The 17,885-nt window shown below is 43.6% G+C and overlaps 1 protein-coding gene across 1 annotated transcript in view; it reads left to right on the top strand.

The window, feature by feature from the left end:
• Nucleotides 1-8,113: 8,113 nt before the first annotated feature.
• The window catches only part of CC2D2A (coiled-coil and C2 domain containing 2A), a 45,644-nt gene continuing 35,872 nt past the window's right edge, over nt 8,114-17,885 (top strand). Inside the window, exons 1-8 of the mRNA XM_054172167.1 lie at nt 8,114-8,254; nt 10,836-10,924; nt 11,432-11,533; nt 13,323-13,424; nt 14,227-14,400; nt 14,566-14,719; nt 16,115-16,251; nt 17,020-17,151. Of these exons, the coding sequence (XP_054028142.1) occupies nt 8,236-8,254; nt 10,836-10,924; nt 11,432-11,533; nt 13,323-13,424; nt 14,227-14,400; nt 14,566-14,719; nt 16,115-16,251; nt 17,020-17,151 (909 nt within the window). The 5' untranslated portion in view covers nt 8,114-8,235. The remainder of the gene's footprint in view (nt 8,255-10,835; nt 10,925-11,431; nt 11,534-13,322; nt 13,425-14,226; nt 14,401-14,565; nt 14,720-16,114; nt 16,252-17,019; nt 17,152-17,885) is intronic.

The raw sequence follows: 17,885 nt of genomic DNA, 5'->3' as shown, positions 1-17,885 counted from the left end.
TTAATCTGTCAAAGACCTTAGATCTTACTAGTTCAAGTTCTCACACTTCACTCCTCTTACCAAGACAGATAACTTGATTAGGCCTGAATACATTGTACACAAGGATCAAGACACAATGATCTAAAAACACAGCAAACCCTATCCTCACCACTGTCTTTTACAATATGCTTTAAAGGTACGTTACATCTTCTCTTGTCTAAGACGCTCAAAAATCATAAATTGTTTTTTGTTAGCAAGATTCTCCTTGATCCATAAAGATAAAGCTGGCCAGGCTCCATCTCCATAAGCAAAGAAAAATCTTGCAGGTAAACAGCAAAAGTGGAAAGGCTTCTTTGCTGGGTCAAAGATGACACCTTGAATATTCACGGTTCTGCCCAATATAAAATTTACCATAACATAACAATCCATCCTTACTCATCCTAACACTGATCTTTTGATACTTAGTATCAATAGGACTCAGTGCCTTAGCAAAAACAATCTTTGGCCTAATGTTGTTTGTTCTTCTTTCAAATTTCTCCTAGCTAAAACTTCCAGAATTCTTATATCCTCCATAAGCTTTGTTAAATCACCCTTGAAACCGCACATAAAACGAAAGTTTGAGAACATAATATACTTTAGCCTTTTTTTTTTTTCCTGTGGTGTAACACCTGAATTCTCCCTTTTTTGTTTTTTATAACCTAAAATGCAAATGTATTTTGTGTTACCAGACTTTAACTATTTAAAATTATGACAAACTGGTGAGTTAACATCCAAGTCCATGTCAACATATTCTCTAATCGCACAACAATTAAGCAATCGTGATATTCAGTCCTAATAGACAGTTTTGGGGTACATTCTTGTGATTGATGCTTTTGATCTCAGATTATCATAACAGACATTGTGATCAGTGTTAGGTAGGTCTGCTGATTTTCAGCTTCATGTGAAATGCTATTTGTCCCATCCTCTTGATTCTTGTGCTGCTGTTTGTTGAGATGATTGCAGTACTGCGTTGCAGAAGTGATGTTTCCAGGTGTTGACATGGGTTAGCTATTTCTTGCTGGTATTACTAAAACCTCCATTATGAAATATGCATCCTTTTGTGGTTTTTTTAATATATATAATCCTTATCTTAAAACAATTTCAAATACAAAGAAAACAAAAAATCAGTCTATAATATCCCTATATCAAACTCTTATGCTAACACCAAAAATCTCTACAGAACTGAAAGAACTATGTTAAAATTAAATTATCAAATCAATGTCTAAAAAGAAACAAATAAAAAGTTAGAGCTCTTTCAAAATGCCATGGCATAAAAAACAAAAAAGAAAAAAGAAGGTTTAAACCAAAAGAGAAAGTTAAAATTTGAACTCGTAGAAAAATAAAAGTTTGAACTCATTACTAAATGCTTATACATTACCATAATTACTAAATACTTATAAATATTAAATAGTTACTATTCATTATGCTTACTGGTAAAACTTAACTATTGAAAACATGAAAAAAACCAAATCTCTAAAACACATCACAATCAGAAATAATGAAATAATCATTGTTGCTTTAAATCAGAACACAACTTTCATAGACTAGAGAGGTTATCAGGAAGGGGGGGGGGGGGGAATGGAGGCGGGGAGGTGGCTGGCTAGCAAAGGCACCATAGGTACAGAGAGAGGGGGGATAAAAGGAGGGTGGGGAGAAGGCCACCAAATTCACAGCAGCTGCCCTTCCAGGCAGCCTCCAGGTCAAATGTAGGATTCCCTAAAGGCACGGAGAGTTCCATGGGAGGTGATAGCAGCAATTTTGAGCTTAATTGATGTTTTTGAGCCTAAAACTCGAGGTGCTTGCAGCAGATGCCATTGTTTCTTCTCCACTCCGTATCGCTGGATGTTAGTGCATACAACTTACAGCAGCAGTTCCTAAAGTACACAAAAGTATCTGGCAATCAGTGTTTCTTACAGGCTTCCAGGACAGTCATCTTCTCCCAGGTCATGCTTTTCGCCTAAAGCATCCCTTCTGTCCACAATTAAAACACATGGAAGAACTTTTAAGAGTTAGTGGAGGGGTGTGCAGCAGCGGGGGGGAGTGGGCTGCTGTTGCTATTGGCCAGGCGCCAGTGACTGCAGCTCCAGGGATGCAGGGGAGCTTAGTGGCCATGATGGGGGAGGGGGACTGGGGGGTATAGATGTCAAAGAGCTTTGTTCTGGTGAAATGGCATTGATTACTATTGTAACAGCTTTATAATGCTCTGCTAATTGATCTAAAGAATCTTTAATCAGTCCCCATGCTGTAAGGGAAGATGGAACAATTTTGTTTACTTTCATTGCCGCCCTGAACGACGCCATCCCTCCCCACTCCCAAGTCTTTTCATCCTACGTCATTGCCCCCCCCCTTTTTTTTTTCCGCCAAGATGTAAGTAATGACTCCCAGTATCAAGTTATCTTTTGTTATTTGATTACCCATACATGCTCATCAAAAGGAGGCACCAACCCTCAGTTTCCCCAGTCGCTTACCTCTGTGTGGGGTGACCGTTTGTTGTAGTATCAATGTTTTCATTACTTTAAGCAGTGCTTTCTGGGCCAGATGTAAGCAGTTGAAGACATTTATTACATTATACAGCAAAGTTATATAGTCTATGAGAAGGCACATGTGGCACATCTCAATTGGCCATTTTCTACTGGCATGTGTAATTAAGGCATACAATAGAGCGTAATAACAAAACTATTTTAACACATCCAACCAAATTCTGCCCGGTTTCTCTCCTTCAGTTCCCAAGTGTTTACACTACTCTCAGAGTCAAAGACAAAACATAGCTTTCTCTAACTCGAGCAAAGGCAAATCTTCCCTATAGTCTTCCAAAGCTATCCCAAAACATCTTCCCACATAATACCATTCCTCTACATGCAGTTAAACAGGAGAGCTTCTGGAATGTAAAGGCAAATTCTAGGGAGAGCAAAAGAGGGTTTCAAAGCATAAATATGTGTATCAAGTAAAAACAGTGGACCTTCCTTTTTGTCTGTCATGGAAGTGGGGGTGGGCCTTCTTTGTTTCTTTGGGTTTTTTTTCTTTTTGTTTCTTTGTTTTCAATACAAATGGAAAAACCTTCAAAGAGGGCCCCACTCAGCTGCTCCCCACACACAGGGGCAAGAGAAGCCCCTAACTGGTCAGTGTTGCCATCCCTCATAAGGGGATCAGTTGGCACCTAAGGTGCACCTGGGGGTATCAAAGGGGAATTTGGGGGCACAGAGGGATCAGGAGGGCCCCTGAAGAGTCTCCCAAAGGATCTTTTAGTTGGGTATTTAGGGTTATTTGGACACCACCCCCCCCAAAGGCCACTACTGCAAAGCTTCCCCACCACCACCACAACTAATCCTAACCATCCAACTAAAATACCCACAAGAGACCCTCCATTGGCCCCCACATGCCTCAATATGCCTCTAAATTTCCCTTGACTTCCCATTCAAATTAAAAAACTAAAAATAAAACCAGTGATGGTTCCTTTGTGTGTCTTGGGGGTTTTTTAAATTTATAAATAGGAGTAATTTCAAAGCCTTTTCGCATCCACATTACTACTGTTCTGCAATCTCTCGATTAAGAGCACAGCTTTTTCTCTGCTGGAATACCTCACACTAATACTTACATTTTTTTCATGGGTTTTCATCCCCTCTTGAGAGCATTCAGGCCTTCAAGCAGCTTTTTTGAGCAGCTTCCCCCACCCCTCACTCACTTGCTCCTCTCCTGCATCATCACCCACCCCCATGTGGTATCATGGAAAGAAAGAGACAGCTGAGGGGCTGCCCTGCTTTTTATCACCTTGACCCACGGATGCCCTTCTCGGTAGGATTTGCACCTTTGGCACACAGCTGAGTTTTTGCTGCGCTTCTCTGCGAGCGCTGCTGTGCGGGTCTGCATCTCCAAGCGCGTTACGCGTTCTGGGATTTACTACCCCAAAAGTCACCTTGCAGTCGGTGCATTTCTTGCTGGCAATCAACCCATCTCTTCCATCTGTTGCTCTCATTGTTTTGTTTCAGCTTTCTGAGCCTGTGTCGGTACAAGCGCTTCTCAGGGCACCACAAACAGAGAGAGACAAAACTTCCTGTTCTCCAATAGTTCCAGGAAGATTTCCAGCACTCCTAGGCAAGCACCAACAGAGTGACAGCTGTGAGGTGACATCAGCCTGGCACTAGAGCTGGGCATTCTGAGCAGATGAGGCACCCTGGGGAACACCTGCAGAGAAATTTTGGTTCCTCTGTAGAGAAGCACTGGCCTTGGAGACAAAGCCGTCTTTGATCTGGGCACCAGCTGCAGCTCTCAGCAGTGCTCAGATGCAGAGCAACGCCCTGCACCTTCATCCTGATCCAGGTGGAGAGAGAACTGCCAGGAACACAACTTCTCTGCTCTGGTTGCAGCATCCCCAGGTGCCAAGCGCAGCCTCGCCGGTAGCCTGTTGGGAGTGGAACGCGGCCCCTGTGAGAAGCTCCTGGGGTCAGGGGACAAACAAGAGGTTGTCCACAATGGAAACAAGGGAAGTCTCTTTGCCACCCCCATTATACCCATCAGAGGACTTCTGCTTACCTACCTGCTCGGTTGGAGTCTACACTGGCAGAAATTTCAGCTCCTCAGTAAAAGCGTGGACTGAACAATTTCCTTTTCAGCCTTTCCCTCCTGACTGACAGATCAAACCCTACCTGGAGCCCACACAAGCCAAGCAGAAGGAGATCCCCTGCTAGGCTGCAGGGCGAGGCTGTACCATCGCAGCAGCCATAGCCCTTGTGCCAACCGTGTGGCTGCTGCACATCTTGCTTGCTTGGTCAATGAAGTGGAAAGCAAAGTGTCAATCTGTAAAGAGTAAAGCAAAAAGCAAAGGGCAAGTTACTCACATTGTAAAGCTGTGAGGAGGTTGGCGTGCATCCAATGAAAATACTACAAAATCATTTGTTTTTCTTTCAGCGTTCATTTAACTTGCAAAGCTGTGAACTGATGCCGTCCCAAAACACGCAGTCAGCATCTGGTGGTACTCGGAGCACCAAGAAGGGAGTTCAGCATACTGGGAGGACACTTCCCCACTGGGGGCAGATCTGGGCCCCACTGGGAGACTTGGGAAGGCACTGGGAGCACTAGAAAAGGATTTTTGAGTTACTGGGAGGAACAGGAAAAACACAGGGGCCATGCTGGGAGCAACTGGGAAAGCAGAATAGAAAACAGATTTAACCAGGCTGGAAAAGACCTTCAAGATCACAGAGTCCAACCTATCAACCATCACCATCTAATCAACCAAACCATGGTATTAAGTGCCTCATCCAGTCTTATTTTAAAGACTTGCAGTGATGGTGACTCCATCACCTCCCAGGGCAGCCCATTCCTCATGAGTGTAACACAACGCAGACTTACTTATGGTCTTGTTCTCCAAAGCACAACGTATAGGCCGCTCCTGATGTAGACACACACACAACATGTACAGAACAGCAAGAGTCCTGCAGACAAGACTTCTAACAGGAGTGAGGAAACACTGGATGTACCAGAAAGGAGAAACAGAGATAAAGGGCCAATTCTGTCATCACTTACAGTTCCACACGTCAGTCATTATTGCATGCACTAGGAGCCCAGAGTTCCAAGTATCACTGGGTACAGCTGAGCCAACTGACTACATTTACACACTCAGGATGCCCGGGGGGGCCCCCAGCCCCCCCCGGCGGCGCCGGCCCCCAGCAGCACACCCCCCCCACCCCGGCGGCGGCCGCCCCCCAGCAGGCAGCTCCCCCCGCACGGCAACGGCGGCTATAGAGAAACCCCAGAAAGCAGCAGAGGCTAGCACTGACCTGATACACAGCAGAAGAGCTAAGAGCTCTGCCAGGCTCGACCCTGCACTGAGCCACTTTATAGCATCCGGCGCCATGCTGTTGAGGGCGGTGACACACCCTCGGGGGGCGGTGCCTGCTTGGGCAGGGCGGTGCCGGCTCGGGGAGAGCGATGACAGCTCGGGAGAGCGGGGTCCATCTTGGGCTGGGCGGCGACTTTTTGGGTAGCGCCGCCGGCATCTGGGTTCGGAAGGTCGCCGTCGTGCGGAGGGCGGCGCTGTCTGGGTGCCCCCCGACCCGTTTACGTGGCTCCAGACCCCCTTTGTCACCTCACACGCACACGGGTTTTATTCTCAAGACTGTTGAGTTCTGAGCAGCTGAGGAGCCCTGGGGAACACCTGTACAGAAATGTGCCTCCAAGAGCTGTCAGAAAAATGTTCATTCCCCCAGCAGGCAGCTCTGGCTTCAGAGCAAAAGCCTTCTGTGATCATTCTGTTTAGCTCAGCACCAGCTGCAGCTGTCAGTATTACCAAACTACACAGTAATGGCCTCCTCCCAGTGCCCTCCCAGTCCCACCAAAGGACTGGGAGAGGACTGGAAACGACTGGGAAGAAACTGGGAGTGACTGGGAGGGCACTAGGTGGAATCTGGGAGGGAAGGAGGAGGAAACTGTCAGAGACTGAAAGAAAACTGGTTGGAAACTGGTAGAGACTAAGAGGTAGTGGAGGCTCAAGTGGGAGGCACTGGGAAGAACTGTGAGAGAGCTCTGAGGGAACTGGGAGGGACTGGGAACAGCTGGGAAAAAAGTCCCAAACAGGACCCTAAATTGGCCCAAATGGCCCCAGAGTAAACAGAGCCCAAACTGGGGTGATCTGGACCAATGGAGCCAGTGGAAGCACTTCCCACCTAAACTGCACAGCTCTGCTTTCCCAGTCCGGGAAATCTGCCACACTGCAAGATGAGATGGAGACTGGGAGGAAGCAAGAGGAACTGGGAAAGGACTAGAAGAGATTGGGAGGGGACTGGGAGGGTCTGGGATGGGTCTGGGAGGAGACTGGGAAAGGATTGGAAGGGATGGGGATGGGACTGGGAGAGACTGGGAAGGGACTGGAAGGAGATTGGGAAGGACTGGGAGAGGAATGGGAGGGACTGCGAGGAACTGCAAAGGGAATGGGAGGAAATGGGATGGAAATTGGAGGGACTAGGAGGGATTGGAGGTGACTGAGAAGGAGTGGGAAAGAACTGGGAGGGACTGGGATACCACTGGGACCCTCACAAGTCTGTGGGACCAGATGGGATCCATCCCAGGGCAGAGAGCTCTGGCAGATGAGCTCCAAGCCACTGTCCAACAGTTGCCACCAGTCCTGCATGACCACAGAGGTCCCAGGTGGCTGGAAGCTGCCAGTGTGATGCCATTCACAAGAAGGGACGGAGGGAGGAAAGAACCTGGGAAGTCCAGGCCTGTAAGCCTGACCTCAGTGCCTGGCAAGACTATGGAGCAGATCATCCTGGGGGCAATCGCAGCAAACCTGCAGGACGGGCAAGGGCTCAGGCCTAGCCAGCAAAGATTTGGGAGGGGCAGGTCCTGCCTCCCCAACCTGATCTCCTTCTATGCCCAGGTGACCGCCTGGTAGGTGTGGGGAAAGCTGTGGATGTAGTCTGCCTGGACTTCAGCAAGGCCTTTGACACTGTCCGTCACAGCCCTGAGGGCACTCGCCAGCTAGCACTTGCTCACCATCAGCTGAGTGAGGGTAATCCAGTCCCAGAGAGTAGTCCACTGGCCAACCTGCCCTCCAGTTTTCTTGCTGAGCACGTGGCATGGCCTTGCTAAGTTAGAAAATCCTCGCTGAGGATGCAATGTGCTCAGCGGTAATTAAAATGCCCCTGCATTATCAACACTGTTTGCAGCACAAATCCCAATCCAAACCCGCACCGAGACACCCCCAGCTCCCACAGGAGCCTGCAGAGACCTCCCAAAGGGTCGTTCGGAGGTGCCCAGATGCCTCTACACGACCCTTGACCCTTTTAGATGACCCTGGGGACACGGCCAGCCCCTATCCCTCAGAGTCACTCCCCCTCTCCGTGAAAGGAGGAATGCCTGGATGAGGACGCTGCCCAGGCGGAAAGGCTAAGGAAACCCCTGACACCTCGGAGGCAGAGGAGGAAAAAAAGCAGTGCGCGCCCTCAGCTACCGGCCCAGTTTCCCAGCCCAAGGCCGGGCGCGGGCAGAACCCTCCGCGGGCTGCCGCGGAAGCCGCAGGCACCCCGCATGCGCCAGGGCGCCCGACCCCGCCGCGCCTGCGCGCTGCTCCCTCCCAGCAGCATCCGGGTCCCACCGGCGGCTGCGGGCCCGGTCCCTGCTACCCTCACTCACGCGGTGTTCCTCGCCCTCTCTGCCCCGCTGCATCTGCCGGAGCTTGTAGGTCTCGCCGGGCCACGGACGGATGACAGGATCCACTGCAGGATGGCCACAGCCCCGCGCGGTGAGCGACTCTTATAGGGCCGCGGCGGGGCGCGGCCCAGGGCGGGGGCTGGGGCGGTGACGGCGTGGGGCCAAGGGCGGGGCCTGGGGCTGCGGCGGGGTCCCGGGACCGCCCCACCGGCAGCCGCCGTCCGCGACTTGGGGACAGCGTTGTGCTATCGGCGGCGGTGTCCCTTGGGTTAAGTGCAGCAGCTTGGCGGTTGTGCCTTTAGCACAGAGGCTGCTGCGGGACCCACATGAGAGAGGTGGAGCGGGGTGCGGGCTAAGGACCGCTGCCCTTGAGGAGCTTCCTGGAGCCCGGCTTGGGTTATTAGAGCAGGGCTGGAGTGGGGTCTGGCACGTGCCAAGCCGTTATGTGTACAGTCAGACATCTATACGCCAAAGACGTGCTCCTGCGCTATTTAAACGAGTAGATTATGGAAGCTACTTGCAAAAAATACACGGCATTTTGCACAGGTGTTAGGTGGACGTGCAGTATTCACATAGTCGAATGTGAGCCTCATGTGTAGTGCTTCAAGGGCTATTTGTGCTTATGATGGGGTATGGAGCTATTGATGTGCTCTTGTGGCCAAGAAGACCGGTGGAATCCTGGGCTGGATTAGAAAGACCCTGGCTAATAGGTCGAGAGAGGTTCTCCTCCCCCTCTATTCTTCCCTGGTGAGGCCACATCTGGAATATTGTGTCCAGTTCTGGGTACCAGGGAGCTGCTTGAAAGAGTCCATGACAGAGCCACAAAGATGATGGAGTGGAGCATCTCCCTTATGAGGAAAGGCTGAGGGAGCTGGGTGTCTTTAGCTTGAAGGAGACTGAGGGGTAACCTCAACCATGTTTATAAAGATGTGAAGGGCAGTGTGGGGAGGATGGAGCCCAGCTGTGCTCAGGAATGTGCAATGATTGGACAGAGGGCAGTGACTGCAACCTGGAGCAGAGGAGATTCCGCATGAACATAAGGAAAAGCTTTTTCACTGTAAGGGTGACAATACTGGAGCAGGCTGCCCAGAGAGGTTGTGGATTCTCCTTCACCGAAGACATTCAAAACCTGCCTGGATGTGTTCCTATGTGATCTGCTCTGGCAGGGGGATTGGACTAGATGATCTTGAGAGGTCCCTTCCAACCCGTAACATCCTGTGATTCTGTGTGTTTCTGTGTAATTTGACTGTCATGTTGAATATTCTAGTCAAAAAGTAGGAGAGTGTAAGAGTGATGTAGTGGGAAGCTGTTAGAAGTGAATGCCTCTAGGCTTGGAAAGAACAGAGGTTGTTTTGTTAATGAAGAAATGAATTACGTCTCTCAAAATTAAAAATGTGATGACTTGCTAAGCTATTAGGTATATAAACCCATGTTTTCAGCTCGAGAACAATTCTAGTGACTTCTGTAAAGAAAATAACCATGACTCTTACAGTGGCAGTGCAATCCAAGAGAGGGAGGTAACTACCTTCTCACAACCATAACTATGTTTAATACATAAAGCCGCTGGAAGTGTTTTGGTTTGCTTACATTATACATTTAAAATACTTTTGGTTTGTTTATAATGGGAGCTTGGGTTCTAGGTATCCACTGCTTTTGATGTTGTGGTGAAATACAGCATGAAATGCCTTTCTCAGTTGAACTAGAGCTGTAATACAGAAACACTGCTGGAGAAAATAATATTTTGTCACTGCAAAAAGAAGGCTGAAAAAGGAAGCAAGTCTGTAAATTCTTTATTGTTGTGATCACACCTGTAGCAGGGTTTAGACCACTGAAGGTTAGATCTAGAGAGCTCTGAATAGCAGTTTATAAAATGCCAGGTAATATTTTATGTGTTTTTAACAGAAGAAAAAAAGTGTATAAGCTTTACTTAAGGTAAATGTATAATGATAGGTAGACGCAGCTAAAGACATTTAAGTGATAATCTATAAGGTTTAAATTTAAAAAAAAAAAAAAAAAAAAGAAAAAGAAGTTTTATGTCTTCACATTTTCTCATGCAAGTCCTTCCTGTTGGAATATGAGACTCTTTATGGTATATATATGGTTTTATTTTACTTTTTTTTTTTTTCCCAGAAAATGCTTTATTTAATTTATCTATTGACTTATTTATTAATTAATTATATTACTTTATAACTTGAACGTGTCCAGAGAAGGGCAACAAGGCTGGTGAGAGGCCTTGAGCACAAGCCCTGTGAGGAGAGGCTGAGGGAGCTGGGATTGTTTAGCCTGGAGAAGAGGAGGCTCAGGGGTGATGTCATTGCCCTCTACTACTACCTGAAAGGTGGTTGCAGCCAGGAAGGGGTTGGTCTCTTCTCCCAGGCAACCAGCACCAGAACAAGTGGACACAGTCTCAAGCTGCACCACGGGAGGTTTAGACTCGAGGTGAGGAGAAAGTGCTTCACCGAGCGAGTCGTTCGTCATTGGGATGTGCTGCCCAGGGAGGTGGTGGAGTCCCCATCCCTGGAGGTGTTCAAGAGGAGATTGGACGTGGCACTTGGTGCCATGGTCTAGTCGTGAGGTCTGTGGAGATAGGTTGGACTCGATGATCCTCGAGGTCTCTTCCAACCTTAGTGATCCTGTGATACTGTGATGTTACTCTGTTTTCTTTTTTTCAGAATTGCCCCCTGTTCCTTCTACATCAAGGTCAAGCTTTGCAGAATTCTCAGTTAGGGAGCGAATGAGAGAGAAACTAAAAGCAGCACGGGTGAGAAGCCTTCAGAAGTCGAGTTTGGTTGACTTCAAAATTACAAGTACCACCCAGTTCATTTTGCTTCCTTAGTGCTGTGTGACTCTGAATTGAGATATTTGGGGGTTTATTTCTAATGCCAAAACAATATTCAGTTCACCAGTGTATTTTCCAGTGTATTTCTATTGCTGTGTTTTTTCTAAACCTTATATTGTTTGTAATGATATAAAGTTGTCATTATATTATAATTCAGAGGATACAATCATCACAAGATCCTTCTGTGTTTTTGTCAAACATTCATAGACTACTTTAGAACCACTGGATTTCCTTGTAAGTTTACTAAGCATTTTAATAAGAGGTATTAATAGCGAGGTCTGTAAAATCACTTAAGCTGATTATACAGTTAAAAGACTCTGTCCCTGACACAAAGATGCGCAAGTTGTTGAGTTCCTGGGAATTATTGTAGCTTTGGTCTTCTTATATTTCTGTTCTAGATAAGCTTATTTGTTGCTTTTATTTACTTAGTCAAAAGCAGAAATTAATTCACTGCGAGAAGACCCTAGTCCACAACCAAGGAGCTTGAAAAGCATCAGAGAAAAGAAAATAGATGTCAGGCTGGATAAAGAAGTAAGAAGCTGCATTGGGTCTTGCTGTTCTGATAATGAGAGGGTGAATGTGAAACATGAAAGAAATCAAGGACTACATATTTTCTTGAAGATTTATTTCATTTATATTAATTTCATCAAAACTATACTATTGTTTGAAGTAGTAACTAGGAAAGAACCTTTCTGATTATTGCTTCTAATGTACATATTTAACAGTAATTGTTTGCTTTCATTATAGCATAGCTGTCATGTGAAACTTCTGTCATTTACATGTTCATGACTTCTCTTGCTTAAGATGTCTTGGAAATAGTTAAAAGAAGTTCCTACAACAGGAAGGACCACTGTTTAGAGCACAGTGTAATTGCTAAAGGATGGATATTAACTTCGTATCATTGTACTATATTGCATTTCATTGCTGCTATTTTGTATCGGAGTGTGGTTTGTTGTTTTTTTTAATATCAGCATGTTCTTCATTAGAAAATGAATCTTGTCTTAAAATGATAGCAAAGGCTTTGCCTGTGCAGAGCTTGCACCCAGATACTCTTCAGGATTCACAGAGAGAGTGGTTGCCTGTAGAAAATACGTTCCAATGAATGTGTGCCCGGGAAATAACAGCATGTAGCAGTAATCTTTTTATCGGGAATTCCAAACAATGTCAGTTAGCTAACTTGCTTACCTAGGGGAGAATAGCCTAATCATAGAGATGGTGGGGAAGTTTTTTGCCAGTGTTTTCTATTCAAAGTAATTGTCATAGCTTTCAGTTAAGTAGTATTATTTTAATGTGTTTGGATTAAGAACATGTGGGATTTATATTCTTATTCAAGTTGGTTATTAATTCTGTATAAAGTATACTTGAAACCTTCCATGTATTGGTTTTGTTTCCTGTACTTGTTTACACACATAGGAAGTATTGGTTTGTTTTTGAACAAGTGGCTCTCAGATTGCCAGGGCCTGAGATTTTCTTTTTGGTGTTATTTTTAAGTTGAGGCTGAATAGATGTAAACTTGAGAAATCATCTTCCCATAACAATTCAGGCCACAAGGAGGAGAAACAGACAGAATGTTATATGGGCCTGGTGAAAAATCACTCAGAAGCACTTAAGTGAACTTGCTGAAGTAACCTCAGGACCAGTGATACCTGTAATGGTCTGGAAGGGGAAAGGCAGATAAGGCTTTAGAAAATTGGAAATGGATAACCACGCTACCTCCTGTCTTGAAAAGGTAGAAGAGTACCATCCAGGGAGTTTTAGAAGAGCCTGGCCATATTTTTTTGAGGGAGAACAAAACAAGATAAGTTTTTATTAAGCACACAATCAGTGGGCACCACCTGGTTTGAGTAATACCTGATCCGTTTCTCCCGATTGCAGCAGAGTCTCTCTGAGAATCTGGCCTTAGCTCCATGATTCTCTTCCCTAGTCAGCAGCACCTTGTCACTTGCGCTGCCTTGTGCTCTCTGCAGCCTGTCTTTTGTAGACTTGGGAAGATTCCACCTTGCTTCCCCATTTCTTCCCCTTGTGGAGATTAGCATGTGGTAATTTGTGGTTGGGAGTGCAGAAACAGGGAGTTCAGCAGCAGTGAAGGAAGAATGGTAGTGTTTATGCAGTGACCCATTTCTTGATAAGCTGCGGTCTGAAGAAAAAAAGAGTTAAGCAATAATCAGACGTAACTTTAAAAAATACACATAAAATCAGTATAATTGTTACCACAGTGATTGTGTTTGGGTTTTTTCTGCTGTGCAATACACTATCTAATCTCTGTATTTTTAAAAATCATTAAATTAATACAATAACCTATGTATATATCTTTATGCAGTCTGATAATGAGAAACCTAAGGAGGTACGAAAGGATGAATCCCCCTTACTATCGAAAACAAAGTTTCGTGATTGTGTAAAAAAGCTTAACCAAAAGTCAACAGTAAGTACCAATTCCTTTATTGCAATAACTGATATTAATTTAATTTAAAGTTTATATGCCTTAGGATTATGTTTGAAGAAGCAGAAGGAATTCAGTCTTAAGCAGTGGAGGGTGTTTTATTTAATTTTTAAAATCACAAACAACGTATGCCAACAATTGGAGTGTAGAAAGGAAACCATCACATATTAGAATGACTTCGGATCATTTCATTGGTTGTGAAAAATATCAAGTAAATCCATCTGGACACCATGACTGAAGCTTGGAGAGCAATTGTTCTGGTTAATTTTTAATGTCTTTAAAATTGTATTGAATGCTACCAGTTAGCGGTTAAAGCAGTTTACGGATTAATACGTTGATCTTTATTGGCCACAAAATGCTACTGTTAATCCTTTCACTAGAGGGGCTTTTACTAAGGGGGCTTGGGTCCTTCAGAGTCAAAATGCCATTAGAAATTTATCTTCATATCATTCACCTGTATATTTTCATCATAGCCAGGAATTAAACTTTAGCATTTCCCATTCACAAATTGTCTACAGTTAAAACACTAAACCGGTTGAAATTACACCAGGTAACTTTTTTGAACAAAACACTGCAGGAAGTATTTAATGCATCCTTTTAAAGTAAAGTCACTTTCATCATTTGGGTAAGTTCTCTTTGAGACAAGATAATTATTATCCTGTGACAAGTGTTTCATACATGCTGTTATTGCTATTATTAATAATAAAAGATTATTAATCTTTGAAGGCTTGCCCTAAATTTCTTACAAATGTCACATTAAGGTGTCTTTGTCTTATTTTCTTAGTTTCAGCGTAATTTTCCTTCTGCTGAAGAATCATATAATTTCTTTACCTTCAATTTTGATCCTGAACCAGAGAGCATGAAGGCTGGAGCCAGGAAAAGGAATGGATTAAACAAAGAAGAGGAGGCAGAAGAAGAATATGTAGAAACCCATGAGGATGAACAAGAGGGTGAAATGGTGTGAACTGTAGACACATATTTTTATTCTGATTTCTTGAATTAATTGTAGTCATCTGTCAGAGAATGACATTTGTTTTCTTGAAAATTCTGAAAGTACACTTTCTAAAGGTCTGCATTTTAAGAACCAGATGAGCTAACACAGACATTTGCACTTAAACTCTAGGATGAAGATACGCATCTAGTTAAAGATGATGATTTATTCATTATAAGCAAGACAGACAAAGATTTTCTAGTAATGAAACCTGCTGATTGTGAAAGCTACTCAGAGCAACTGAAAAGGGAAAAAGAATTTCTCTTCATTCCCAGCATGCTGGCAGGTATGAAGATTGAGCTGATGCGTTTTATTCCTGGGTTTTGCATCACGTCGCATTCTTTGAGCTGCTGAAAAATCTTGTCTCTGGCAGTGGAGAGAGATTTACTTGTAGTTCCCTGACACTGATCATCCAGTCAAGTCTGAAAAGGTTTGACAAAATAGATTAACTAGGAACATGCACACCTCAGCAGGTCACCAGCTGGTATGCTGGCAAGTGAACTCAGGGCGCATTAGTTGCTCTGGGATAATTACCTTGGTGCTGTCTAGAGTGAATGAAAGATGGTTGGCCCCTCCTTTCACTGAGGTTTAGCTACTATGTTATTTAACATATGCAAGAGGTTACTGGGTACACACGTTAAGGTACCAAGAGTGGCTCATGTGATGGACAGTGTAACTTACACTGTTTCTTCACTTGGCCACATCTTCGTTTTTTTCCATGCGGCTAGTTTGTTACTTGTTAAGAGTCATGTAAGTAACATGAAGCTACTATTTTCTTGCTTTGCAATTCAAGGGGCCCTTTTCCCAAAATCTGATTTTGTGAATTGGAAATAGTCAACACTGATCATGTCTCTGATCTTTTTGCCTTATTCCCACAGAACCGTAAAGTCTGAAAAAACTGCTTTAGAATATCACTTGCTATTTAATATTAGAAGTGGAAGAAACCAAAATGAGTCTCTGGGTGGTTTCTGCTAGAATGGGATCAGCACAGCTTGCATTGCAATGTTAAAATAATTGCCTCTGGTTTTTTGTGTCTTCTAATGTAGTTCTGATTGCTTCCAGTATGGTCCACTGTAAGATTTAGCACACAACTTTCATTGTAACCCTCAGTATATCCTCTTCCTGTTTTGAGATTGCTTCTTGAAAAACTCAGCCTGTACACACCAGTGAAATAATCCTGCAGGCTTTACCGGGTTCCACTTGCTGTTACTGGACTAGCATGAGCTTTTATGCATGTATTTTGTACAAGAGTAGCTTAAGCAAAATAGTAATATTTGGATTAATCTGTGTTAAAGTTTCACTTTATATGGCAAAGGCTTAGAAACGTTTGTCTTGTCAGTTGTAGCTATAAGCAGTTTTCAAACTGTTATGCAAGCAACCGTTAAAACTAAACTGCACTAAGTTATTTGAATTATTTTTTGGTGAAGGAACCTTTAACTGTTTAGAAGACTTGTGACACATTTATGATAGATTTAAACTGTGGATTTGTCCTGATTAAGAAAAGGATCTGTTTTGATTTTTTTTTTTTTTTTTTTTAATTAACTGAGTTAGGAAAATATTTATGACAGCATGCTTTAATACGCAACACCTTCATTTTAAGAGCACAGGCTCTTAGAGAATTAATAAACTAGCACCACAGTTAAAAGATATTTTACATACTTTCTATTTAATTTCTCATTAGTACCCACTTCTGAGAAGATGCCTGGAAACATGCAGCCTAGGTACCCTGAGGATGAGGGTCTTTACGCAGGAGAAAGGCCCTTTGTATCACAGTCTAATCAAAATATTTTAGAAAACAGAATACTCAGGCAGGAGCAAGTAAGTCACCTCTACTTTCTTAGCTGTCTTTCAAAAAGTTTTTATTTAGCAGTATTCTGTTACAGTTAAGTAGGTGGTGGTCATGGTAATACGAGGCTTTCATCTTTAAAACATAAGCAAATGTGGATTTTTTTGGAGTATCCCAATAGTCAGAGCACCAGACTGGGTCATAGAAATCTGTTGTCTTTGCCTGACTTTGGTCATAGCCTCCTGGGGAGCAAATCTCTTCATGTGTCTGTGACAGAGTTTAGTTGCCACTACAATAGTAGTAATTATACATTACTTTTTAAATAAAATGCTGAGAAGGTAGAAGTATGTATAAAGGCTTAGACAAGAACTGAGCAGTGTTGTTATTTACTAGAAGATCATAACAGAAAGGAGCAATATAGAATGGCTGTTTTCTGTGTCCACTGAAGATAATATGAAATAATAGGCTGTGTAGAAATTACTGATCAGACTGTAAGAGTAATGACGTACTGATACTGATACAGATTATCTTGTCTTACTCTGTTGGTTTTTTTCTGTAACTGAATGTTGAGGGGAAAAACCAGTCTAAAGTTTATGCAGGCTCTTTGTCTTTTGATTTCGAAACTTATCTGTAGCATATTTGAAGACACCATTTTGATGTTGCAGAAAAATTCTGATTAATTCAGTTGCAAACAATTCATAGTCACTTTTTCTTCTGTAATTCCTTTTCATAAGAATTACAACTTTGCAAGTCATTTCTGTAAAGTAAGAAACTATATAAAACTCTGGTTTTATTTGTAGGGGAAAGAGTGGTTTGGTGAAGATGGCAAAGTGTTAGCATTGCCAAATCCTATTAAACAGTCTTCTACTAGGCCTCCAATATTGTCCTTGGAAGAAGGCATTACACCAGAATTTGAAACAGTGTATAGAAAGGTAACCATATTTCATGTGTGATTCCTGAGTTCTTCTGTACCAGAAACGCTGGTGAGGTGAAGAAGTATTCATGCTAAGAACCATGAATACTAACAGCTTTTTGGGGTTCCACAACTGGTCTTCAAGTATGCTCTACTTTTTCAAGTATACTTCACCTGCATTTTTTTGTAAAGGAATGCTTTAAAAAGTAATGCATTAAAAAGGATGAAGGGCTTAGCTGATGGTACTGGTTAAAATAGTAAAAGGAAAGTCTATGAGTCACTAAGGTCTCTGAGGGACCCTTAGATATTCTTATGCCAAAGCAGTGTAGTTCCCGTGTTAGTGTATCTGTGAAGCTCCTCTTGGTAGAAGGTGGTAGGCAGACAGGGTGTTCAGGATAGAGGTGCTCTCTGCAGCTTAACAGAGACATAATTGAAGAGCATGTATATGATGGTTACTCTGGAGAAATTCCATCACTGTAAAGTAACTCTTACCGTGTGATTTGCTGACGTAGAAAACAATTGAGTTTTAAGTATATTGCATCAGTTCAGATCTTTTTTTGTTTTTCCATCAACCACAGCATACCCACACTGGCAAACAGCAGTTGCAGTATGCAGTCAGTACAAATCTAAGTAAAGTTCAATTAAAACCATTCAGCATGCTTTAAGCAAGCTTTAATTGTTCTGCTTGTTAGCACTGTATTACCCACTTGGAAAAACTGTGGCTTTTTAGATTTCAAAGTAGATTGTTCTTTT

Source organism: Dryobates pubescens, chromosome 23 (assembly GCF_014839835.1).
Source record: "Dryobates pubescens isolate bDryPub1 chromosome 23, bDryPub1.pri, whole genome shotgun sequence".
NCBI lineage: Eukaryota > Metazoa > Chordata > Aves > Piciformes > Picidae > Dryobates > Dryobates pubescens.
The sequence above is the reverse complement of the archived record's forward strand: the minus strand, read 5'-3'. Positions and strand labels throughout refer to the sequence as shown.